Source organism: Moschus berezovskii, chromosome X (assembly GCF_049115385.1).
Source record: "Moschus berezovskii isolate FMDL1 chromosome X, NW_MosBer_1.0, whole genome shotgun sequence".
Taxonomy (NCBI): Eukaryota; Metazoa; Chordata; class Mammalia; order Artiodactyla; family Moschidae; genus Moschus; species Moschus berezovskii.
Window position 1 is genome coordinate 100800830 of NC_142488.1, and position 26165 is coordinate 100826994.

The 26165-nt window shown below is 41.3% G+C and overlaps 1 protein-coding gene across 14 annotated transcripts in view; it reads right to left on the reverse strand.

Moving 5' to 3' along the window:
• Positions 1-26165, reverse strand: part of CHRDL1 (chordin like 1) — a 153158-nt gene that overhangs the window by 35009 nt on the left and 91984 nt on the right. For 7 of the 14 annotated variants that reach the window (XM_088833752.1, XM_055438708.2, XM_088833757.1 and 4 more), the window contains exons 5-6: positions 19192-19337; positions 18280-18376 (exon numbers count right to left, since the gene is read on the reverse strand). In XM_088833752.1, coding sequence (XP_088689878.1) covers positions 18280-18376; positions 19192-19337 — 243 coding nt within the window. The remainder of the gene's footprint in view (positions 1-18279; positions 18377-19191; positions 19338-26165) is intronic. The other 7 variants (XM_055438711.2, XM_055438716.2, XM_055438714.2 and 4 more) reach the window with 3 other exon arrangements.

A 26165-nucleotide genomic window follows, 5' to 3' on the forward strand; every position in this document is an offset into this window, starting at 1 on the left:
TGGAAGGAAAGTTATGACCAACCTAGATAGCATATTAAAAAGCAGAGACATTACTTTGCCAACAAAGGTCCGTCTAGTCAAGGCTATGGTTTTTCCCGTGGTCATGTATGGATGTGAGAGTTGGACTGTGAAGAAAGCTGATCACCGAAGAATGGATGCTTTTGAACTGTGGTGCTGGAGAAGACTCTTGAGTCCCTTGGACTGCAAGGAGATCCAACCAGTCCATTCTAAAGGAGATCAATCCTGGGTGTGCACTGGAAGGACTGATGCTAAAGCTGAAACTCCAATACTTTGGCCACCTCATGTGACAGGTTGACTCACTGGAAAAGACTCTGATGCTGGGAGGGATTGGGGGTGGGAGGAGACGGGGACGACAGAGAATGAGATGGCTGGATGGCATTACCGACTCGATGGACATAAGTTTGAGTGAACTCTGGGAGTTGGTGATGGACAGGGAGGCCTGGCGTGTGTGATTCATGGGGTCACAAAGAGTTGGACACGACTGAGCGACTGAACTGAACTGATATGTACCTAAATTTGAACGATTTTACTTCATTTAAAACTACTGGAGCCATTACTTGTGTGTGTGTGTGTGTGTGTGTGTGTGTGTGCATGTCTTTATTCTCAAGTAGGAACTACAAACTACTGGTACTGTGTGTGTGTGTGTGTGTGTGTGTGTGTGTGTGTGTGCATGTCTTTATTCTCAAGTAGGAACTACAAACTACTGGTACTGTTGTTGCCTCTGAGCTTTCAAAATCTTCAAAATGGCATTCTCTATGCTAGAATGCTCTACTGTTGTTGCTGTTTGGTTGCTCAGTCATGTCCGACTCTTTTGCAACCTCATGGACTGAAGCCCACCAGGCTCCTCTGTCCATGATGGGATTCTCCAGGTGAAGAATACTAGAGTGGGTTGCCATTCCTTTCTCCGAGCAATCTTCCTAAGCCAGGAATCAACCCTTGTCTCTTACTTGGCAGGCGGACTCTTTACCACTAAGCTACTTGGGAAACCCAGAATGTTCTATAAGTAGCCCCTAAATTTCAACATTTTAATTATTCTATATATGAAACATAGCTAAATAGTTAAATTTGAATTATCTTCTTAGATGTTCACATCAGTGGTGTTTTAATCTGGGGTGGGGTCTATCTAGAGAGCTGAAAATAGGTTTGTCCATTTACAATCTTAAATATTTCACCTTAGATGTATCTAAGAGACAAGGACATAAAAGAAAAAAGTAGGCACCAAAGCCCCCAAAACCTATTTCTTTGCCTTTTTCCTTAATTCACCAGACAAATTATTTTGAGTGAGAGGAAGCTTCTTTCTTCAGCCAAGGCTTTTTTTTAAAAAAAACAAAAAACAGTGATTCTAATGGAGACAGATGGATCCTAGTTAATTCCGAGAAGCACCAAGATGTAATTTTAACCAATTTTTAAAACCAAAATGAAAAACAACTCTAGTGTACTGTATGTCAAACAATATTCATTTAACCTTAAAAGCCACATGTGTTGTTTATTCAAACCTCAATTATACTCTGAGTGGTACCCTATGGAGATGGAATGGCTTGGCTTTCTGGTAATGAGAGAAATAGAGAACAAGCATTTGAAAAATGGTTAAGAGCTAGGCTAAAATTCAGACTGTTTATAACTCCCATTGCTCCTATTAATCTCTGATTGGTCAGAGCAGGTCACAGAAGTAAACCTTGTCTTCTCAAAAGGACTAAGTGTACAATGAGATTATGAGATATCCACGAAGATAAACCTCAGACAGCAAAACTACGCCAGCATGTGGCCACTTCTGAACCACACTCATCACAAATACAGTGCCCATAGATTCTCATTTATCTGGGACAGCTCAGTTTTATGTCTGTTTTGCTGGCAGGCATAATTGTTAAGATTGCTTCTTTCACTTTCAAAAGTGTCTTGGTTGGGATGATAAATTCCATGGTTACTCTAATCATAAGGCAAATAGAAATTGTAAATGAATTTCCAAGACAAGGGGAAATGATCTCCATGACAAGGAAAACTGATCTCTGTATTTTCCGAGGAACACGTTGAAATCAGCAGAATCAAGGCAAATAACTAAGGGTTTCTGAGGAAAAGTGTAAGTGAGTAGAGGCAAAAAAACTGACTGTGAAATCTCCAGGTAACTATGCACCAGGTTCCCTGGTGGGCCACTTTATAGCCAGTGCTCAACACCCAAGCTGGAGATGAAAAGAGAACGGATGCAGATGACTTGGTGGTGTGTGGGGGGGGAGCTACTGCCAAATATCTAATTCTACAAATTCGCTGGTGAGGGAGCAAGTGTGCTCTAGTATCTCATAAGGTGGACAGTCATTTTTTAAAAACTTATTTTGTATTGGGGTATAGCCCAGTAACAAACATTGTTATGACAGTTTCAGGTGAACAGTGAAGGGACTCAGCCATATATATACATGCATCCATTCTCCCCCATACCCCACTCCCATCCACGCTGCCACATAACATTGAGCAGAGTTCCCTGTGTTATACAGTAGGTCCTTGTTGGTTATCCATTTTAAATATAGCAGTGTGCACATGCCCATCCTAAACTCCCTAACCATCCCTTCCCCCTACCCTTCCCCCCGGGAAGTGTAAGGTCATTTTCTAAGTCTGTGAGTCTGTTTCTGTTTTGTAAATGAGTTCATTTGTATAATTTCTTTTTAGATTCCACATATGAGGGATGTCATATATCTGTCTTTCTTTGACTTACTTCACTCAGTATGACAATCTCTAAGTCCATCAATGTTGCATCGAATGGCATTATTTCATTCTTTGTAATGGCTGAGTAATATTCCACTATACGTGTACCACATCTTCTTTATCCATTCCTCTTGGACAATCTTTTTTTTTTTTTTTTAGAAAATACATTGCTGTGAAATAAAGCACTTAATTGTTTGAGCTGTCAATTTTAAGCTCTTAGCACTTTAAACAAAATACCTGCTTGAGAAATACTAAGACACAGACAAGGAGGGAACTCCTGACACCAGTGGCAAGCCAAATCAGAAGGGCAGTACAAAAGTATTATCCAGAAAAATCAGAAATTTCTGTTTTTTTTTTTAAATGTATTGTGAGAATGTGCATGTGTTTGCAGGAAGGCATCATAAAAGAGGGAATAATGAAACTTAGTTACACATGGCCCATGACCCACATTCTGCTCTTTCAGTGGAGATGTGAGTAAACAGATCAACATTTATGGTTAGAAATGGGGTCTTTACATCCTAGGGTAGTCCCAATGACTCTTCTGGAAGTGTTAGTGTATCTGGCCCTTGGGAGCAGAGAAATCACAAAGTCTGCTTCTCCCAGTAGCCTCAGACTTAAGAGTCCCTGAAGCTGCTTCACACCCTCAACCTGAGAGGCAGCATAGTAATAATGGCAAAGAAAGCAGCCTGGAGTCAGATCGCCTGGGTCCAGATCCTGACTCTGCCCCTTCTCACCTGTGTGACTCTGAGCACATGAATGAACCTATCTGTGCTTCAGTTTCCTTCTTTATAAAATGGAGACAATAATACCCACCCATATGGTTGTGAGGATGAAATGAATTAGTATATGCAAAGAGCTTAGGATAGTGCCTAGCACACTGTGTTATATGTGTTAGCTATTATTCACCCTCCCTCTTCTTCCTATCCTTTCCCTCCATTTCTTCTTTCTTCTTCTCAAGAGTAGCCCACACATGGGGAAAACCCACCTTAAGGAACCTTCACAAGTGTGCTTCCCAATGGCTCAGAGGGTAAAGAATCCACCTGCGATGCAGGAGACACAGGAGATATGGGTTTGATCCCTGGGTCAGGAAGATTCCCTGGAGGAAAGCATGGCTACCCACTCCAGTATTCTTGCCTGGAGAATCCCATGGACAGAGGAGCCTGGAGGGCTACAGTCTATGGGGTTGCAAAGAGTCAGACACGACTGAGTGACTAAGCACACATGCACAAGTGTGCAATGCATTTAACAAAATAAAGCACCTGTATTTTCTTAAAAAAATGAAGCTTAACAGAGAAAATTTATGTCCACACATAGAAAGGGAATAATTTCATTTCTAAAGCCAGGGTCCTGGAGATACCAAAAAATAAAAATGGCTACGGACAGATTCTTTCAGCTCATTCCTTCTAAACTAATGATTAGATTCTCTCATCATTATGCTAGTACCTTCTCCCTTTTCATCTTTATTTAGAAATGGAGTTTGCATTTTAATTAAACCTCTTTTTCTCTCTTTGCTTAAAGTAACGCATGAGAGGACAGATAAGTGCTCCTACGGGAGGCAGTGCAAATTACATAGTCATAAAGTTGAGTGGTAAAAATTCAAGTACCCAAATAGAGTCCTGTGCTACTACCTTCAAAAATGGAAAATAACAAGCAGGATGGAAGAAGGAAACTTAGTGATCTACCATTGTTTACTGCCTGGTCAACCTGGAAATGAAAAGCAATCAGTTTAGGGTCCTTCTTCTTTCCATGAATACCACTTTGGCTTCCTGGCCCCATCCAAAGAGGACTGGACTACCTGGTGGGAACAGAAGACGTGGGTCTGATTTTAATCACCAAAGAAGGAAAAAGTGGATGGAGTCATTCCAACAATTAGCTTAAACCAACTGGATAATTATATCAAATGTTCACTTTGCCTGGGCCATGGAGACCTGGACTTTATAAATTCTTACAGTTACAGTGTAGGTAGTATTCGAATATGATTCCTCTGCCTAACATCACTCTTCTTTCTGATGTTTCTTTTTCCTCTGTTTATACTGTCAGTTAACAAATCAGGTTAACTTCCACAAACGTTGGAGTCTAAGTGTTCACAAAGTCTATTCTAATGAGAGTAATGGGCATACACATCACCCAGTGATGTGTTTCTGAGCAGTCATGGTATATCCCTTGAAGCACTCAGAAGGACAAGGCTGAAAGAAGAGTGGCTTTAACCACCCATGAGGAAATAATTGTTCTGAAATGCTTCACTGGGAATTTCTTATTTTTATTGTAGAATGAGACTCATATACACATGGAAAACCCTCCAGCCCAGCAACGGGAAGGGGCATTATTGACCTTGACAGGATAGCCCAGATGGCCAATTAGGAATCATCACTATTAATTTGTTAAACTCAGTATGAAAGTTAGTGCTGTCCCATCCACTGTCTGAGGGCTTTCTGTCTAAAAGAAACATTCTAGACATAAAAGACATGCCAAGAAGGAACATGATGACCTTAGAGGACTGGGAGTCCTGGGATTGTCAGCAAGGATGTGAAGATGAATTCTGACCACAGGGGATGGAGAGAGAAGAAAAACCACCTGAAAGTTTCCATGGAAGAAGAGAACTTCCAGTTGGTGTTTAGAAGAAGAGGAGCAGTAGACAAGGATAGAAAATCTCTAAGATAGTCCCATGTTCATGAACATGAATGATTAACTTTTGAAAAGGAATTGCAAGTGGTGGTCAAACTCTTCTACAGCTGTGAAAAGATTGAGTGTTTCAATACATTTTGAAGTTTAGGCGAGAACATACAATCTCAAAAATTATTGAGTTATTTTTTATTTTTTTAAAGCAGTGTTTTGCATTAGCAATGTTTCCTTCCTACCATTATGACCAGGAGATGGGAGTGTTTCTGAAGAAAATGTGGGCAAAACCAAAATGAGATCCTGACTGATATGTAAAGATCTATATTTAGAGTTGCTATTTTCTGTAGTTTCCTTTGATTTCAAAAACTCTGAAAATTTTGGTAGATTTTTATGATGTTAAAAAAATGAAATAGCTCACATACCACTTCCCTCAAGATCTCTGGGTTCAGCGAAGATGGCATCTGAGGTGACTGCTTTTTTGCTGCTTTTTGGAAATAGAAATCAAGAGTCTTAGGTAAAATGGCAGATGTCTTGAACACTGACAAATTGCTTTTAAACAATTGCTTCCAGTTTCAGTTACCATGAAGGAGTTAGCAAAAATATCTCAATTTCATTAAAAGAGATTCAGTTTTCACCTGGGCTAACTGGAGATGTAGTGGATAAATGAGCTTGGGTTGAGTAAGTTGTAAGGTCAGTCATTTCTCCTGCTTCCCAAGGCAGGACTACACTTTGAGTGCTTGCCAAAAGCTTTACATAACTATGGCTCTCTTTGCTCTTAGCAAATCCATCACAAGTTATATGCTTAGTACTACGCGAGGGGCAAAAAAGGAAGAAGATGGTCCTTTCCTCACAGAACTTCCCAGTTGAGGAGCCAAGACCCATAAAACAGTGAATATAATAATGTGAAAATGTCAAAAGTGTTAGTCACTCAATCATGTCCAGCTCTTTGCGACTCCATAGACCATAGCCCACCAGGCTCCTCTGTCCACAGAATTCTCCAGACACGAATACTGGAGTGGGTTTCCATTTCCTTCTCCAGGGGATCTTCCTCACCCAGGGATCAAACCTGGGTCTCCTGCTGCTGCTCCTACAACCTGACCAAGCCCTGGAAGTGGTCAAAGAAGGAGACCAATGAGGACTAGAATGATGAGGTAAGGCTATTTAAGTGAGATGCATGCAGCACTATTTACTATAGCCAGAACACAGAAGCAACCTAGATGTCTATCGACAGACGAATGAATAAAGAATATATGGTACAGATATACAATGGAATATTACTCAGTCATAAAAATAAATGAATTGCAGTCAGTTCCAGTGAGATGGATGAACCTAGACCCTGTTATACAAAGTGAAATAAGTTAGAGAAAAATAAATATATATTAATGAATATATACGGAATCTAGAAAAATAGCATTGATGCAGGGAAGGAATGGAGACATGGATGTACAGAACAGACTTGTGGACACAAGTCCCCCACACAAGTGCGACAAATGGATGAAGCAGAATCAACATATATACACTATCATATCACGTGTCAAACGCACAGCTGCTGAGAAGCTGCTGTGTAACACAGGGAGCCCATCCTGGCGCTCTGTGATGACCTAGCGGAGTGGGGCGGGAGGGGAGGGAAGCTCAAGAGAGAGGGGATATATGTATAATTATGGCCCATTCACGTTGTTGTTTATATTCTGTTGTATGGCAAAACTAACACAACATTGTAAAAATAATAATAATAATAATAAAAGAGCTGCAACTTCAGCTGGGGTCTTGAAAGATGGGCAGGATCCTAAATGATAAAAGAAGGGTGGGAAACTCTTCCAAGCTTGTGGGGAGTAAGAGTTAAGAGAGGCACATAACAGGAGGTAGGGTCAAGATGGCAGCAGAGGAAGATCCTGAACTCACCTCCCATGGGCATTCCAAAACTTCAACTACTTACAGAGCAACCACCTCTGAGAGTAACCTGAAGACCAGCAGAAGATATTTTCCACAACTGAAGATATAAACAAGGAACCACGATGAGACAGGTAAGTGGGTGGAGATTGCCATCTAGTCAGGACCCACATTCCTGGCAAGGTGGGAGGGATACAAACACGAATGTCCTCCCCGAGGAGCGAGGGGTCCAAGCTCCACACTGGACCCCTCAGCCCAGGAGTTGTGCACCAGGAAGGAGAGCAAAACAGCTGGTTTTGAAAACCAGTGGGGCTTACATTCAGGAGAGCTGGAGGGCTGAAGGTGTGTTCAAAAACCCATTCACATATGATAATAAACATGTTTCAATGCCATTCTCCCAAATCATACAACATGTGAAACGAATCGCCAGTCCAGGTTCGATGAATGATACAGGGTGCTTGGGGCTGGTGCACTGGGATGACCCAGAGGAATGGGATGGGGAGGGAGGTGGGAAAGGGGTTGAGGATGGGGAACACATGTACACCCGGGGCGGATTCATGTCAATGTATGGCAAAACCAATACAATATTGTAAAGTAATAGCCTCCAATTAAAATAAATAAATTTAAATAAAACAAACAAACAAAAAAACTCATTCACTCTGAGTAGTAGCAGAGAGGCAGGAGGTAACTGGGACTCCACTGGGAACACAGATGCTGGTGGCAGCCGTTTCTGTAAACTCACTCTCCTGTGCTGACACTGGCACTGGTAGGCACCATTCTGGAATCCTCCCTCTAGCCTATTACCACTGGGGACTGCCCAATCTACCAGTGTACCATAGCAGTCGTGAGCCACCAGGTCCCACAACCAGCCATGCCTGGGGCCTGCCCTACCCACCAGTGTACCCTCAGCATTAAACTCAAAATGTGTTAAATACTTAAATGTAAGACCTGATCCCATAAAACTTGTAGAAGAAAACATAGGCAGCATGCTGTTTGACATTAGTCTTAGCAATATTTTTTGGATCAATCTCACTAGGCAAGGGGCTTCCTGGTGGGGTACCAGTGAAATAGGCAAAGGGAATGAAGGGGTACAAACTTTCAGTTACAGAATAAGTCACAGAGATAGAATGTACCACATAGGGAATATAATCAATAATATTATAATACCTTTGCATGGTGATAGATGGTTACTATTTTGGTGATCAATGCATAATGTATATGAATGTTGAACACTTAGAAACAAATATAAAACTGCATGTAAAAAAGAGAGGCATATAACAGGGCTGAAGGTGGGGAGGACATGGCATATTATAAAAGAGAAGTGCCAGTCTAAAGGAGAAAGTGTGTGTGTTGGTGTTGGAGAAATGAGGATAAGGTAGTGAGTTAAGGCGGAGAAGGCAATGGCAAGCCACTCCAGTACTGCTGCTGCTGCCGCTGCTAAGTCACTTCAGTCGTGTCCGACTCTGTGTGACCCCATAGATGGAAGCCCACCAGGCTCCCCCGTCCCTGGGATTCTCCAGGCAAGAACACTGGAGTGGGTTGCCATTTTCTTCTCCAATGTGTGAAAGTGAAAAGTGAAAGTGACGTCGCTCAGTCGTGCTTAGCGACCCCACGGACTGCAGCCTACCGGGCTCCTCCATCCATGGGATTTTCTAGGCAATAGTACTGGAGTGGCTTGCCATTGCCTTCTCCGACTCCAGTACTCTTGCCTAGAAAATCCCATGGATGGAGGAGCCTGGTAGGCTGTAGTCCGTGGGGTCGCTAAGGGTCAGACACGACTGACTGACGTCACTTTCACTTTTCACGTTCACACATTGGAGAAGGAAATGGCAACCCACTCCAGTGTTCTTGCCTGGAGAATACCAGGGACAAGAGAGCCTGGTAGGCTTCCGTCTATGGGGTCACACAGAGTCGGACACGACTGAAGTGACTTAGCAGCAGCAGCAGCAGCAGCAGTGAGTTAAGGAAGAGTCCGACTGTTTGACAGAGGACCTTTAAAGACAAGCTGTAGAACTCAGATTAGATAATATGGTAAGAAATGGGAAACATGGAACAACATGATCAAGGAGTTCCTTAGGAAGTGAAGTCTGAACTTGAGTATATGCAGCAGGTACAGTGCAAGAAGGACAGTACAGATACTTCTATTAAATAGGGTAAACAGGGTGGCTGGTTTCATGGTGGGATCAGAAGTCACGGATTCTAGGAGGATAGGACTGCCGCCAGTTATACCCAGAACTTTTGAGTCAATTCTCCCAAACCCTGGGGGTACAGAGAGTGAAGAGGAATATGGTGAGTGTTGAGGCCAGAGAGATGGTCTTGAGTCTTCCTTCACCTCCCTGAGTAGATCAGCCTCTGTCAATTATTGGCTTTTATAACACCTTTCCTTCATAGCATGTGGCATGATTATGATTTAATATTTACTTGTCTCAATATTTGATACATGTCTATCTTCCTCATTAAATTCTACAAGGCCTGGTTCCATGCCTGTTTTGTTCACTATGGTATCTCCAGTACCCACACAGTGCCAGGTAGTTAGTGGTTGCAAAACAAATGTTTGTTGAATAAAAGAAGGTAGATATTTATACTTGGGCTACTCTAAGCCTAAAAAGGGGCTTCCCAAGTGGTGCTAGTGGTAAAGAGTCCACCTGCCAGTGCAGGAGACATGAGACGTGGGTTTGATCCCTGGGTTTGGAAGATCCCCTTGGAGGAGGGCACAGCAATCCACTCCGGTATTCTTGCCTGGAGAATCCCATGGACAGAGAAGCCTGGCGGGCTACAGTCCACAGGGTCACACAGAATCAGACATGACTGAAGCAACTTAGCACGCACGCACACAAGTGCTACGTATGTACACCATCTACCAAATGCAGGCTTGGCTCTCAAAATGCCGATAGCTTATCCCAAATATGTCTCCCTTGCTTAACGTCCAAGAACATAGCCTTCCCCTTTGCTTTGGCAAGATAGGCAGAAGACAGGAAGCAGAAATGGTAAATGGTGGAAAGAACCTGGGACTGGGTTTGGATTTAAGGCCTGCCTGCCCAGAATGTGACCATAGTACAATCTTTGAAGAGCTTCTTTTTTTCCTGCTGATAAAGTTTCCCTGAAGATTCCAGGGGCTGTGTGCACTATGCTTCCAGTCTAGGTGAGGTTTGCTGAAGTGCCAGCAATGACACACCCTGCCAATAATACTCTCCTGACTGTCCTAGCCTCAAAGACAAGTCTAAACAACTGAGACTGGGGTTGAGATTCAATCCATGGCTAAGACTGCTGTCTGACCCAGGAAGAAAGGCACACATTAGTGTTTGGTGACAGTGCAGAGACTATTTCAATGGGGCCTTTTATATTAAGGTTTGCAAGTTCAGCACTGAAAAGGTTATTTCTTCTGCAGTATTTTGCCTGCAATTAGTGCGGCCAGCATAGAAGAGAAATGTGTCTGGGTTCCCTGCTGAATGAGTAATATGCTTACACAAGGTATACCTTTGTAAAAATATCATTTCAACAGAAAAAAAAATAACTAGGTGCTTCAAAAATTAGAACTTCAAAGGAGATTCAATCACATTATATTACAACGGAAAGATGTAAAGACATTAAAGACAGAGAAGAAAGCATCAATTTTATAAAAGTGTGAGATTTAAGTCTTGAGAGGGGAAGATGAAAGAGAATGGTTTATTTAGGCTGGAGAAGAGATGGCAAAGAGAGAACTTCATGAATTGTCAAGTATGTGAAGGGGCAGTACACAATCAGTAACAACTAGCTTTTATCTGTTGCTTCTGAGGACATAACAAAAAGAAAAGAAATTTAAATCATGACAAGAGAACCATTGAGAAGATAGTCCCAGGATCTGTTGCCATGAGAAGGACTAGAAATAAACTTCTGTATTGTAAATTAAGGAAATAAAAAGGCAAGACTATCGGAGATAGCTAAGGTGCAATTCTACTTAACCCCAGGGTAATAAATATAGTCATAATGCACACACACATCACTTATTAAGCGATAACTCTTTGCTGGATTTTCTCTTAGCCTTCTGTCATCTCAGTTAATTTTTACAACCTTTCTGTTGGTTGTAGATATTATAATTAGCATTTACACAGCTGAGAGATTCGAGGTCCTGAATGGTTGTGTCTTGCCCAAGATAAAATTACTAGTTGACTGTAGCTCTGCCAGGTCAAAACTATGTCCTCTGGCTTCAGAGTCTATCTGCATTGTACTCTATTGCCTCTTGGATGCAATAATACATCTTTTTGTACTTTCCTTTCTTTTATCAATTGTTCTTCACTTTAGATTTCACATTATTTTCCCCAAACAAAATCACCTTAACCTAACAACTGGATTATAGCCATTAGCTGGTTATATTAGTAACCATGTGTACACCTCTGCTAAAAATGGACTCTCTTGGGTGTGCAGAAAAGGGAACCCTTGTATACTATGGATGGAAATGCAAATTGGCACAGCCACTGTGGAAAACAGTACGGAGGTTCCTTAAAAAATCTAAAAGTAGAGCTGCCATATGATCCAGAAATTCCATTCCCAGGCAAATATCCAGAAAAGAGAAAAACTCTAATTTGAAAAGATGCATACACCCCAATGTACATAGCAGCACTATTTATAATTGCCAAGACATGGAAGCAACCCAAGTGCCCACTGACAGAGTATTGGTTTAAGAATATGTGATATATATACATATATATATATATATATAATAGAATATTACTCAGCCATAAGAAAGAATAAAATAATGCCATTTGCAGCAATGTGGATGGACCTAGAGATTATCATACTAAGTGAAGTAAGCCCAACAAAGACAATTATTATGTGGTATTACTGATACATGGAACCTAAAAAATACAAATGAATCTATATACAAAACAGAAACAGACTCAAAAACATAGAAAACAAACTTATAGTTACCAAAGGGGAAAGGGGTAGGGAAGGGATAAATTAAGACTATGGGATTAACAGATACAAACTAGTATACATAGAGTATATAAGAAACAAGAGTTTACTACATAGCATAGGAAACTATATTCAGTATCTTTAATAACAACCTATGATGGAAAATAATCTGAAAATTACATATATATATATATGTAAAATTAACTGGGTCGTTTTATTGTACATCTGAAACTAACACCATACTGTAAATAAACTATACTTCAATTTTTAAAAATGGACTCTCTTCTCTTTGGAGTGGACTCAAGCTAGGATGAAGATGAGAAAGGAGGTAAGGAACAAAATAGTCTTTCCTGGCTGAAAGTTCATAGCTGTACTGAGGGACAGTACACACACTGTGAGAAACAGGTATTAAAAGATCCAGCGCCTTATTGAAGCATACATTAAATTAGGCTGTAACTAAATTCATGCTGACTTGTAAAGGCTGGTGCAAAGAGCATAGTAAAAAAGATGAGCCTGTATGGATACTAAGAATAAGGTAATTTCTTTCTAAAAGAAATATTAATTATAGTGTGCTAAAGTAAGGTAGGGAATAAAAAACAATATGAGGGGTCAGCTAATTTCCTACTGACCATGAATGAATGTAAAGCCAGTACCATCACCATAGTCAGTCAGTAATTCAGAGGAAGAAAAAACAAAAACAATATCTTATTTTTATTGTTGCTGTTTAGTTGCTAAGTCATGTCTGACTCTTTGAGACCCCATGGACGGTAGCCCACCAGGCTCCTCTGTCTATGGGATTTTCCAGGCAAGAATACTGGAGTGGGTTGCCATTTCCTTTTCCAGGGGATCTTCCCAACCCAGGGATCGAACCTGCATCTCCTGCATTGACAGATTCTTTATCACTGAGCCACCAGGGAAGACCAACATCATATTTTAGTAGCATCTAATTCCAACTATGATTAACTTTCTGGCAATATTTCCAAGCTAGTGTGTGTTCATTCAAACAACACCTACTCTGTGCCTAGCGCAGTGGGAGAAAAAAGATGAGCCCCAAATAGTTACTATCTTGAGGAACACATATTGGTAGGAATGATAAGACATGGGCACATATAATAAAAGAGAAAAGGTGCTAAGGTTATAAATGCCACTGGAGAAGCACAGGTGAGGTCCTGAAAAGTACTAGAGAGGAGGGAATTAAGTGCTAAGTGGGATTAAAAAAAAAAATCATGGAGGAGGTAGCATTCGAGTCAGCCTCTGAAGGAGAAGCAGGATTTAGGGGTGGAGAAACTGGAATAAAGGTGGGAAGGCAAAGAAGAGAGAAAGACCCTCCCAATAGTATTTATCCAAATCAAAACCACAGTGAAGTCTCACCTCACATGGGTCAGAATGGCCATCATCAAAAAGGTCTAATAAATGCTGGAGAGGGTGCAGAGAAAAGGGAATGCCCCTACACTGTTGGTGGGAATGTAAATTGGTACAGCCACTGGGGAGAACAGTATGAAGGTTCCTTAAAAAACTAGAAATAGAGTTATATGATCCAGCAATCCCACTTCTGGGCATATATCCAGAAAACAGAAAAACTGTATTTCAAAAGATATATGCACCCCAATGTTCATAGCAGCACTGTTTATAATAGCCAAGACATGGAAGCAACCCAAATATCCATCAATCGAGGAATGGATAAAGAAGATGTGGGACATATATACAATAGCATATTAGTCATAAAAAAGAATGAAATAATGCCATTGCCAGCAACATGGATGGACCTGGAGATTATCATCTATGAGTGAAGTAAGTCAGACAGAGAAAGACAAATATGATATTGCTCATATGCATAATCTAAAAAAATGATACAAATGAACTATTTATAAAACAGAAACAAACTCAGAGAACAAACTTATGGTTACTGGGGTTGGGGGGAGGATGGGGGAATGAATAGATTAGAAGTTTTCGACTGACATGTACACACTGCTATATTTAAAATGGATAACCAAAAGGACTACTGCATAACATAGGGAACTCTGCTCAATACTCCATAATGGCCTAAATGGGAAAAGAATTTGAAAAGGAATAGATACATGTATAACTTAATCTCTTTGTTGTATACCTGAAACTAACACAACACTGTTAATCAACTCTACCCCAATATAAAAGAAAAAATTAAACAAAACAAAATAAACACAAAAGACAAATGTGACCTGAGGACTACCTATGTTAGCATCTGAGGAGGCTGCATTTGAGCTAGGGCTTCAGGAGTAGGCAGAATTTTCATAGGTGAAATCAGAGGGAAAGGATTTTCTAGAGACAGGCAATATTCTCTCCTTTCAAGTCTTACTGTACATGTTGTATAGATATAACTAAGGAAGCCATTTTGTCTCCTTTTTTTCCCAGCTTTATCATGAAACGGCTGCTGCTCATTCACCCCAAACTGGCTTACCATATGGCTGGGATTAGATGCTCTGACCAATCAGAGACTGACATTGGTTACTCTTCTATTGGTTTACTAAGGTTTCAAACCTTTAAGATGCTCAATTTAAGTGTGCCAAATTCAGATGTAAAACCACCATTTCAGGCCACCTCCAGTCATCTACATTGTTGTAGGAACGGTTTCTCAAAGCGAAAGTCTATGGAACACCTGCATCAGAATGGATGATGAGGCCAGTTTAAAAGCACATCCCAGGGCCCCTCCCCAAGTCCACCAAAACAGAATCTCTGTGGTTGTGGTCCAGGGAGGTGAAATTCAACAATTTCTCTGGTAATTCTAAGCACACTAAAGTTCGAAAGATATTGAGGGGCTGAGGAGACAGCAAAGGCACAAAAGTGAGAGAACACAGAACAATGTGGGAAGAACCCGAGGCGCAAGAATGCAAGCATGTGGACCTATGAAGACCTTGACTGTCAGAGTCAGGGGTGGACACATTCTGCAGGCAACAGGGAGCCATTCCTTTCAGTGGTAGAGTGGAGTGGTTAGGAACCTAGAGTCCAGAGCCAGACCTCCACAGTTCAGATCTTAGCTCTTTGACTCACTAGCTACATAACCTTGAACAAGGATCTTAACCTCTTTCTGCCTCAGTTTCACTACCTGTAAAATGAGGTTAATAATCATACCCCCCCATGGGGTTGTCATGAGATTAAATGAGTTCATATCTGTAAAGTGCATAGAACTGTGACTGGCATAGAGTAAGTACAGTCTGTGTCAGCATAAAGACTTCTGAGTAGGGGTGTAGCATAGTTAAGGCTATCTCCTTGGAAGATTAAGCTGGAAGTAATGTATGGGGCTTTCCTGGTAGCTTAGCTGGTAAAGAATCCTCCTGCAATGCAGGAGACACCGGTTCAATTCCTGGGTCGGGAAGATCCACTGGAGAAGGGATAGGCTACCCACTCCAGTATTCTTGGGCTACCCACTCCAGTATTCTTGGGCTACCCTGGTGGCTCAGCTGGTAAAGAATCTGCCTGCAATGTGGAAGACCTGGGTTTGATCCCTGGTTTGGGAAGATCCCATGGAGAAGGGAAAGGTTACTCACTCCAGTACTCTGGGCTGGAGAATTCTGGGCTGTATAGTCCATGGGGTCGTAAAGAGTCGGACATGACTGAGTGATTTTCACTTTCAACGTGTGGGAGTCAACCACCCATTTGCTACCAGCAAATCCTATCATATTTTCCCTCTATTTCAGTGGCTCTCAACCTTGGCTGCACATTGGAATCACCTCCTTCACCCCCCTTTCCTCTTACCAAGGTAATTCCAGTATGCACCTACAGCCAAGAACCAGTGTTCTAAATATACAGTCATCCCTTGGTAGCTTCAGGACATTGGTTCCAAAGGACCCTTGCAGACACCAAAATGCAAGGATGCTCAAGTCCCTTATATAAAGTGGCACAGTATTTGCATATAGCCTACACATACACTCCCATACACTTTAAATCGTCTCTGCTGCTGCTGCTAAGTCACCTCAGTCGTATCCGACTCTGTGTGACCCCATAGACGGAAGCCCACCAGGCTCCCCCGTCCCTGGGATTCTCCAGGCAAGAACACTGGAGTGGGTTGCCATTTCCTTCTCCAATGTGTGAAAGTGAAAAGTGAAAGTGAAGTCGCTCAGTCGTGTCCGACCCTTAGCGACCCCACGGACTGCAGCGTACCAGGCTCCTCCGTCCATGGGATTTTCTAGGCAAGAGTACTGGAGTGGCTTGCCAATCGTCTCTAGATTACTTATAATGCCTACCTATTAGAAGTTGGGAATACAATGTAAATGCCATGTAAATGGCTGGCAGCACACAGCAAATTCAAGTTTTGCCTTTTGGAACTTTCTGGATTTATTTTTTCTCCAATATGTTCAGACCATGGTTAGTTAAATCTGAGGATTCAGCACTTGCTGTATTTCAAATTTGTTCAATATTCATTATTGAGTCCTCACTTTATGGAAGACAGTGTCCTAGGTCCTTTTCCTGCATTATCTCATTTAAACTTAACAACAGTTTGGAGGTTGGTGCTAACATAATCCTCAATGAAAAGACGGCTAGAAAGGTAAGCACATACACAGCTCATGATCACCTAGCTTGAAAGTAGCAGGACTGGGATTAGAATCAAGGGATCCTGGCTCCAGAAGACCCCAGTCTGAACCACTACTGTATACTGTGTCCCCCGCCCGGAATCTTGGCCTCTCAAACCAGAAAGACAGCTACATCCATCCTCTTGGTCTCTCTACTTGTCTTCTTTCCTCCCTCCAATCTAGTCTGGACACAAGAACCAGTGAGATCTTTTAAGACATCACACTGGATAACAACACATTTCCTGCACAATTTTCCAGTGGCTTCCCAATGCACTTCAAAACGGAAATCCAAACTTGTTACCATGGCCTTGAAGGTCCTGCATCATCTGACTCCTGTTCACCTCTCCAGTCGCACCAAATGTCAGTTATGACCACAATCACTATATTCCTACCACACTGGTCCCAAGCTCCTTGAATGCTCTAAGCTCTTCCTTGTCTGGTCCTTTGAACTTTCTTTTCTTTCTGCTTGGTATACTCTTCCCCCAGGACCTTTGCATGGATGACTCCTTTTCATCTTTCAAGTGTGAGCTTAAATGTCATCTCAGAGAAGCCTTTCCAACAACTCAACTAAATGCCTTCACCTCTTATTTTCTATCTCAATCCCTTGTTTATTTACTTTACAGTACATACATTGTTTAGATATTTGTTTGCTTGTTTGTTTATTGTCTTCTCTGGCAAAATGTGGGTTCCACAAGGGCAAAGAACATACCCTGGCTGCTATGTATGCCACATATGGTTATATAGGTTGTGTCCTGCATAAGGGTGCCTCAGCTAAGGAGGTATATTCACAAGGATTTTCTGGCAAATGGCAAGTCAAGTATCTTAAGTAAGGTGATCCTTTCTGTAATTCACATGAAGATGCCATACAGTCTAGCAGCGCCCTGTATGACTACTATGTTTACCATCATGTATCCAGCTTCTAGCACAGTGCCGAGCATATAGTAGATGTTCAATGAGCACGTTAACTGGATGGAAGGGAAGAAGACAAAATTAGGAGGGAAAGTGGGAAAAGGAGGGATATAAAGGACTGCTGATAGATTTGGTAACCTGAGAATAGGCCTTAAAGGAGAAATTAAAGGTAATGCTGTTTGATCTTGGAAACCTAAAAAGAGTACCGTCATCAAAGAAATGAAACTCAAAGAAGGAAAAACTGGCTTTGAGAAGATGACAATTCCATTGTGAATATAATTTGAGAAGATGATGCCTTCCATTTTGCTGTTATTGATTTTGTTAGCATTTTACTGTGGGATTTAAAAAATACCCCTACCTTTGCCCAGCATAATCTTCAAAATGGTCACATCAGTGCTTTGGGAGGCCAAGTCTTTCTGTTAAGGCTGTAGAAAAGCCCTATGTTTTACAATACAATAATGGAGGGGCCAAGCTAGATGAATCTCACCCCTCTCCCCCTGCTGTGCCGCAGTGCAGTTTCTTTCAGGCAGTGACCCTTAAAAGCAATGCTTTTATTTTTTTTCCTTTTGTGATTGAAAGCACCCTTAAAATTTAAGGCTAGCATAGAAAATTCCCTTTTGCTAGAACACTGGATGGGTATTTCCCTCTTCTAAATCCTGCTACTCAGGATGGTAGCACCTGGGGTCTTGGGATACAGGATACCTACCTCTGCACACCCGGCAGCAGGAATCTGGAACAGAGACTGGGAAAGCACAGGTTAACTTGGGGCAAGTCTTGAGACCACAGTACACATTGCCCTCCTGCTGGGGAGAAACAGAATTAAGGTCAGAAGGAGCTGAAGTACATGTAAAGGCTTTAGCTGAGTACCTGGGATGAGTAGGGGCTCAAACATAATACATCCTTTCCACGTGCTCTTCCACAGTCAGTTCTAGGCACTTCCTAAATTTTATGATGCGTTTTTTTCCATTTATTATTTCTCCATGCCAGAAACTAAGTCACAGAAGAGAAGGCGATCCTCATCAGGCACCCTGGTCTAAGATAGAACAAAGTATCAGGTTCTATCTATTATATTCTCTGGGCCACACAATTAGATGGTGATATAATCAGTATACCTTATTCATGAAGTATACAATTCTTTTAACAAGTAATGTCACAGGAATCATTATGATCAAGCATTTTTCAAGAGATTTTTCTTTGCAGGGCAAAGAACTATCTTGTTAATACAATATTTCAGAGATGGGAACTAAGAGACACCCCATTTTCTTGTGAATTGGACTGATACTGCTAGATGGTGCCAGTGGCTTTTCCACCCATAGCATTTCCAAGGCACCAAATAACTGGGTTCTTCAGATGAAGGCTCTCGTGGTATAATGATTGTGAACAGAAGTACAGATCAAGATCATCAGCTCATCTTTGTCCTAAGTTTTAAGACAAGGATATGGCTGGGTCCAACCTTTTCAACAGAGATGATCAGGGTTGATGAAGATCAGGGGGGCTTACGATTTAGATGCGATCCATCCTCTTTCAATCAAGTACCCTACAGTGTAGGCTCAAACTAAACGTATGTGTATGGAAGAGCTCTTATGTGGGTAGAGGACATTAAAATACAGGGTCTTACCGAGCAGCTGCACTGGGTGCACTGGTTGGGTTGCCGGTTCTGAAAGAGCCCTTCAGCCATGAACAGCTCACCGTGTTGGTAAGTGGTCCCATTGTATTCACACGACTTGCTGGTCACTTTATTGTTTGCTGGGGGTAAGGAGTCTTCTGGGACAGGGTGGAAAAAAACCACACCAAGTATTGGCATCATTGTAAAGAATTTCACAAATCCCCAAACTAACAGCAGGTGGGGCTGTACCACACAGAGGGAGTTAAAAATAGTCCCTGATTCAGGGGCTGATGACTTTGATAATATTAAAGCAGCCAGACAGGAATAACAACTAACATGACCAACCATCCAACCCTTCACTTTTGGGCATTTATTGAGCACCTACTATGTACCAGAGATTAGTGAAGAAAGACAAGGCTCCTGCCATGATGCAGCTACCAGTCTTAGACAAAGAAGGTATTAACTTGTCTCGAGGGAGGGAGTCTTTTCAGATAGGGAACCACCTATTATAACTACCCTGGTAACTTTACCATCTCCCATGTTTTATTACACTTGGCATGTGCTTGTTCCAGCCTCTGGAGTCTGCTTGTTTTCAATCCTTCCACCAAGATGGCCCCCTTCCTCCTCCTCTTTTCCATCTACTGAAGTCCTGTCTGAATCTGAAGGACCAGCAAAAGTTCCCATTTCTTGAACAAGTGCCCAGATTAAACTAATCATCATTGTACAGATTAACAATAGATACAAGCAGAACTTGAAAAGTACTTGCTGTGGGATAGTGGGGGAAGAGAAACAAGGAGAGTTATGTGTTTCATGATGAGGAAGCTTAGAGAGTTAGACCATTCTGGGACCCTCCTACACAGCTGGTGGGAATGTATATTGGTACACCCACTATGGAGAAGAGTATGGAGGTTCCTTAAAAACTAAAAATAGAGTTGTCATATGATCCAGCAATCCCACTCCTGGGCATATATCCAGAGAAAACTATAATTCATAAAGAACATTGTATTCCAATATTCATAGCAGCACTATTTACAATAGCCACGACATGCAGGTAACATAAATGTCCATCAACATAAATAAAATAAATAAGACGTGGTACTGAGTAAGCCAAAAAGTTCATTTGGTTTAAAGTAAAAATAAAAGACACATTTTTCATTTTTACTAAGAACTTCATTGAACAAAGTATTCACTAACCTAAAGAACTTTTTGGCCAATACAATATGCAATGGAATACTACTAATCCATAATAAAAGAATGAAATATTGCCATTTGCAGCAACATGGGTGGGCCTAAAGATTATACTAAGTGAAGTAAGTCAGGAAGAGAAAAGCAAATACTGTATGCTATCACTTATATGTGAAATCTAAAAAAATAATATAAATGAATTTATATACAAAACAGAAAAGACTCACAGACATAGAAAATGAACTTACAGTTACCAAGAAAAGGGAGAGGCAGAAAGGGATAAATTAGGAGTATGGGATTAATAGATACCAACTAATATACATAAAGTAAACAAGCAACAAGGATTTACTATATAATACAAGGAACTGTGTTCAATGCCTTATAATAACCTATAGTGGAAAATAACCTGAAAAATATATGTATAACTGAATCAATTTTCTGTATACCTGAAAAAAGCACAATATGGTAAATTATAATTCAATAAAAATGTTTTTTTAAAGAGACCATCCTTTCTTTCCAAAGACTCAAAACTATAATGAAAATGAGTCCATTTTACGGTGGGGGTAAATGATATCTCAATATAACTTAAAAAAAACAAAATTGTTCTCAGAATTTAGTTAAAAATTACAAAGACTAATAATAATATCCATTATCATCATAAAATAAGAGTTAACATTTATTGAGCCCCAAATAATATGCTAGGCTTTACATAATTGGTTATTACTAAGAACATTCTGATGTAGATATTAAAGTATGCCCATTTTGCTGATGAGGAAACTAAGGCTTAAGAAATGAATTGACTCCCAAGGTCACACAACCTGTTAATGGTAACACCAGGACCTGACTGATTCAAGAATCTTACCTCCTAGAGTGCCAATCACTTCAAACCTGTCACAAGGAAAGGACCATTTAATTTAAAACTCAAACCACAGAACATAAAAGCTGTGTTGTCCCTGTAGAATGTTGGCCTCAAATGCCCAGAGAACATCTCGCTTTCTTTGGCTTCAGTGATTAAAGTAACTAACTCGATTCTATACTTTGTTACATAAGTTGATCTAAATTCAATTTCTGAGTAAATCTCTCCTTTGTTGTTAAGTACTTACTAAAGACCCCTTACAGGATACAAAGAAAGTTCTTTCATTTTGTTTTAAAAGAAAAGTTTTAAATCTGAGCAAGAGTTGAACTCATACCTTTTGGCCTGGGCTGACTCCCTGATCCAGCCCAAAGTACACACACAACCAGACAGCTGCAGCTGGCACACATGAGCGAAACCCAATGGAGAGAGTACAGGAGCAGGCCATTTGCCCCCTGGGCCCTAATAATACCAAATCTCTGGATTTTGTGGTGAAGGAAAACTAGGGTGACCTATAAAATAATATTCACCATGACTTACAGAAGCTGGTGAGTATTTGGAATACTGAAAGAAAAAAAAAAGTTTGGGATTTTTTTTTTTGCCTCAAAAGAATATGGGCTGGGTTTTGAACTGTGTCTTCCACCAAGGGATCAATGAAGAGGCAACTGTAGGGTGAGGTTTTCCAGTGAGCCTTGACCTTGAGAGTCTTTCTTGTAACAGTCTTCAGAGAAATCCCACATGGAGTCTAATCTACTCAACAGGAGATGGGGAGAAAGCAAAAATGAGGATGACAAAATAGAATCCAAGAAAAAGAAACCAATTGTGGTGATGCTTAATGTTAGTTTTACACAATAAATTTATCTTAACATCTCATTTATTATTATTTCATTCTTCTAATATCCCTAACAGAATGGGGGAGTGAGAATTATGAAAATGAGGCTACTGATACCTCAAAAGATTTGGTCCATGTCACACTGCTATTAATAAAAGAGTCCACAAGGAAATATAGTTCTCGTGCCTTGAATTTGTGCTCTTTTCACACCATGTGTGTTAAAACTGGGGAGCAGAAAGGAAATGAAATCAGTCCCTGGAAGAGATATCTGTGCTTTCAGGTTTATTGCAGCATTATTCATAATAGCCAGGATAAGGAGACAGCCTAAGTGGTGTCCATCCTATACCCCATATCCTTGGATGAATGGATAAAGAAACTGTAGTGCATATATGCGGAGAAGGCAATGGCAAGCTACTCCAGTACTATTGCCTAGAAAATCCCATGGATGGAGGAGCCTGGTAGGCTGCAGTCCGTGGGGTCGCTAAGGGTCGGACACGACTGAGCGACTTCACTTTCACTTTTCACTTTCACTTTTCACTTTCACACATTGGAGAAGGAAATGGCAGCCCACTCCAGTGTTCTTGCCTGGAGAATCCCAGGGACGGGGGAGCCTGGTGGGCTTCCGTCTATGGGGGTCACACAGAGTCGGACACGACTGAAGTGACTTAGCAGTAGCAGCAGCAGTGCATATATGTGTGTCTGTGTGTGCTAAGTCACTTCAGTCATGTCCAACTCTGTGCAACCCTGTGGATTGTAGCTCATCAGGCTCTTCTGTCCATGGGATTCTCCAGGCAAGAATACTGGAGTGTGTTGCCATTTCATATATATATATATATATATATATATATATTTCCTATATGTATACATTTATGTGTGTATGTGTGTATATATATATATATCCTGTATATATACACATTTCCTATACATGTATATAGACACAATGGAATATTATTCAGCCTTAAAAAGGAGATCCTGCCATTTGCAACAACATGGTTGAACCCAGAGGACATCCTACTAAATCAGTTACAGAAAGAAAAAAATGACATAATCTCACTCATATGTGAAATCTTAGAAATAAATAGAAGCAGAGATTAGAATGGTGGCTACCAGGGGCAGGGAGGTGTGAGAAATGGGGAGATACTGGTCAAGGGTACAAAATTGCAGGTATATAGGATGAGTAAGTCTGGACATCTAAAGTACAGCATGTTGGCTATAATTAATAATACTGTATTGTATACTGAAAAATTCGCTAAGAAAGTAGATTTCAGATGCTCTCATCACAAAATAAATGAGATGATGTTAATTAGCTTAACTGTGGTAACCATTTCAACATGTCTATCAGATCAGTATGCTGTAACCTTAAAATACATTTGATTTTTACTAAAGAAATTTGTTAAAATCTAGTGGGTAGCAGGATCACTGAGTCATAATCCCAGCTTGGGCACCCACTTCCCATAACCTTGCACAAGTCACTTTACCTCTTTGGGCCTCAGCTTTTCTATCTAAGAATATGGAACTCAAATCTCTCCTGGGATCTCTGAAGGCCAACAGAGCATGCAAGGAAACACAGAGGCAAGGACAACCACCTTGGACTGTACATTCTACCTTTCTAGATTTTCCAAGGTGGCTGGGCTTCTACCCAGCTATCCTTAGAATGCATTCTGTGTTCCTGGCCAAAAACTAGCAGAAAATTAGTCTGAAGCAAGACTGGCTTCAGGGCCCCTCAGGGGAATGCTCCAACAGAAGTGACCAGACTCCATGGCTTCTAGCCTCCCATTTCTGGTTAAATTGCACACAGCACTCTGGGGAGGAGTGGAAGAAGGATACTGCCAAGTATGCAGACAAGCATTCAGCCATCTGATTACAGTTGTGTTGCAAAAAGAAACTGTTCCTTCTCCCCTGGTGAGGGATGATCTATGTAAGTAGAACACTGACTTCTGGGGTGCTCTGAAAACATCCCTTTATACTCAATGTTTCTAACCACGTTTTCTTTCAGTGATGCCTAAAATGCCATCATTAGAAGTCCTTTCTTTTGGATTAAGTGACTGTCTATTGCCATGTGTGCGTGCTAAGTCACTTCAGTCACATCCAATTCTTTGCAACCCCAAGGACTGTAGCCAGCAAGGCTCCTCTTTCTATGGGACTCTCCAGTCGAGAACAGTGGATTGGGTTGCCATGCCCTCATCCAGGGGATCTTCCTGACCCAGGAATCGAAGTTGCATCTCTTATGTCTCCTGCATTGGCAGACAGGTTCTTTACCACTAGCGCCACCTGGGAAGCCTGATTGTCTATTGGCAATCAGGTATTATAATCTCCAAACTTCTCTGAGAGGATACACATTGTCAATAATAGAGTGAATAACCTGGTGCCAGGTGTTTTTTCCTCCTTCAGTTCAGTTCAGTCGCTCAGTCGTGTCTGACTCTTTGCGACCCCATGAATCACAGTACACCAGGCATGACTGGTAATTTTTACCAAGAAGTCTGTGGTCCTTTCCCATGTCCTCCCATTCTCTCCCCTCCTGGCACTGTCCCTCTTCCTATCCTCTGAAACCCAAAGTTTTCATGTTGGTGGCTCTCTTCTCCACTCTCCCCACCCTCAAATTTCTACTTCCTTAGCAGGCCAGTTCTTGGCTAGTCAGAAAGGCCTCTTTAAGTCAGGCGATAAATCAGCTCTCAGTGTTTATGAAATAAATGCAAACCTCTCCAGAGCTCCCAGCCGTGATTGCTAATCTCGACTCTGAGCCCTCCCCTTTTTGGCCATTGCTATTCTTACTCCGGTTCCTATTTTATTTTTGATGGCTGACCCGGAAGACAGTGTTTCTAGTCTGGTTCTGTCTCATTCTGGTAGTGTAGTTCCAGCACATCCACAGGCCATTTTGGAGGTGGTAGGGAATATGGAGATGAAGGTAAAGGGCTTGAAATGTTCTGTTCCCTTTAATTCTCTTGAGACACAGGCACACACATGCACACACACACACAATGGAATTCTATTCAGCCATAAAAAAGAATGAAATCTTGCCATTTCCAACAGCATAAATGGACCTTGAGGACATTATGCTAAACAAAATAAGCCAGACAGAGAAAGACAAATGCCATATGATCTCATTTATACATGGAATCTAAAAAATAAACCCCAAGCCTGTAGATACAGAGAACAGATTGGTGGTTGCCAAAGGCAGGGGATTAGGGGGATGGGTGAAATGGGTAAAGGAGGTTCAAAGGACTTATAACATAAAAAATTTATGGGGATGGGATGTACATCATGGTGAGTATAGTTAATAAGAGTGTATTACTTTGTCAACAAAGGTCTAGTCAAGCCTATGGTTTTTCCAGTGGTCATGTAAGGATATAAGAGGTGGACTATAAAGAAGGCTGCAGTCCGTGGGGTCGCTAAGGGTCGGACACGACTGAGCGACTTCACTTTCACTTTTCATTTTCACACACTGGAGAAGGAAATGGCAACCCACTCCATTGTTCTTGCCTGGAGAATCCCAGGACGGGGGAGCCTGGTGGGCTTCCGTCTATGGGGTCACACAGAGTCGGACACGACTGAAGTGACTTAGCAGCAGTAGCAGCATAAAGAAAGCTGAGCGCCGAAGAATTGATGCTTTTGAACTGTGGTGCTGGAGAAGACTCTAGAGAGTCCCTGGGACTGCAAGGAGATCCAACCAGTCCATCCTAAAGGAAATCAGTCCTGAATATTCATTGGAAGGACTGATGTTGAAGCTGAATCTCCAGTACTTTTGCCACCTGATGCAAAGAGCTGACTCATTGGAAAAGACCCTGATGCTGGGAAAGATTGAGGGCAGGAGAAGAAGGGGATGACAGAGGATAAGATGGCTGGATGACATCACCGACTCAATGGACATGGGTTTGGGTAAACTCTGGGAGCTATGAACACAAATACATATGATCATATATACACATATATACATAAGCATTTACATTCTTAAATGATACAAATGTATTTTCCATTGAAAAACTAAATTTGAAGAGTTTATACTTAAAAAAAAATTCTAATTCAAGGCCAGGACCTAGACTTGATGACCATTTTGGGTCCCTTCCAATATAGAGAACAAATGGATGGATATCAGGAGGGTAAGTGAGAAGGGAGGTG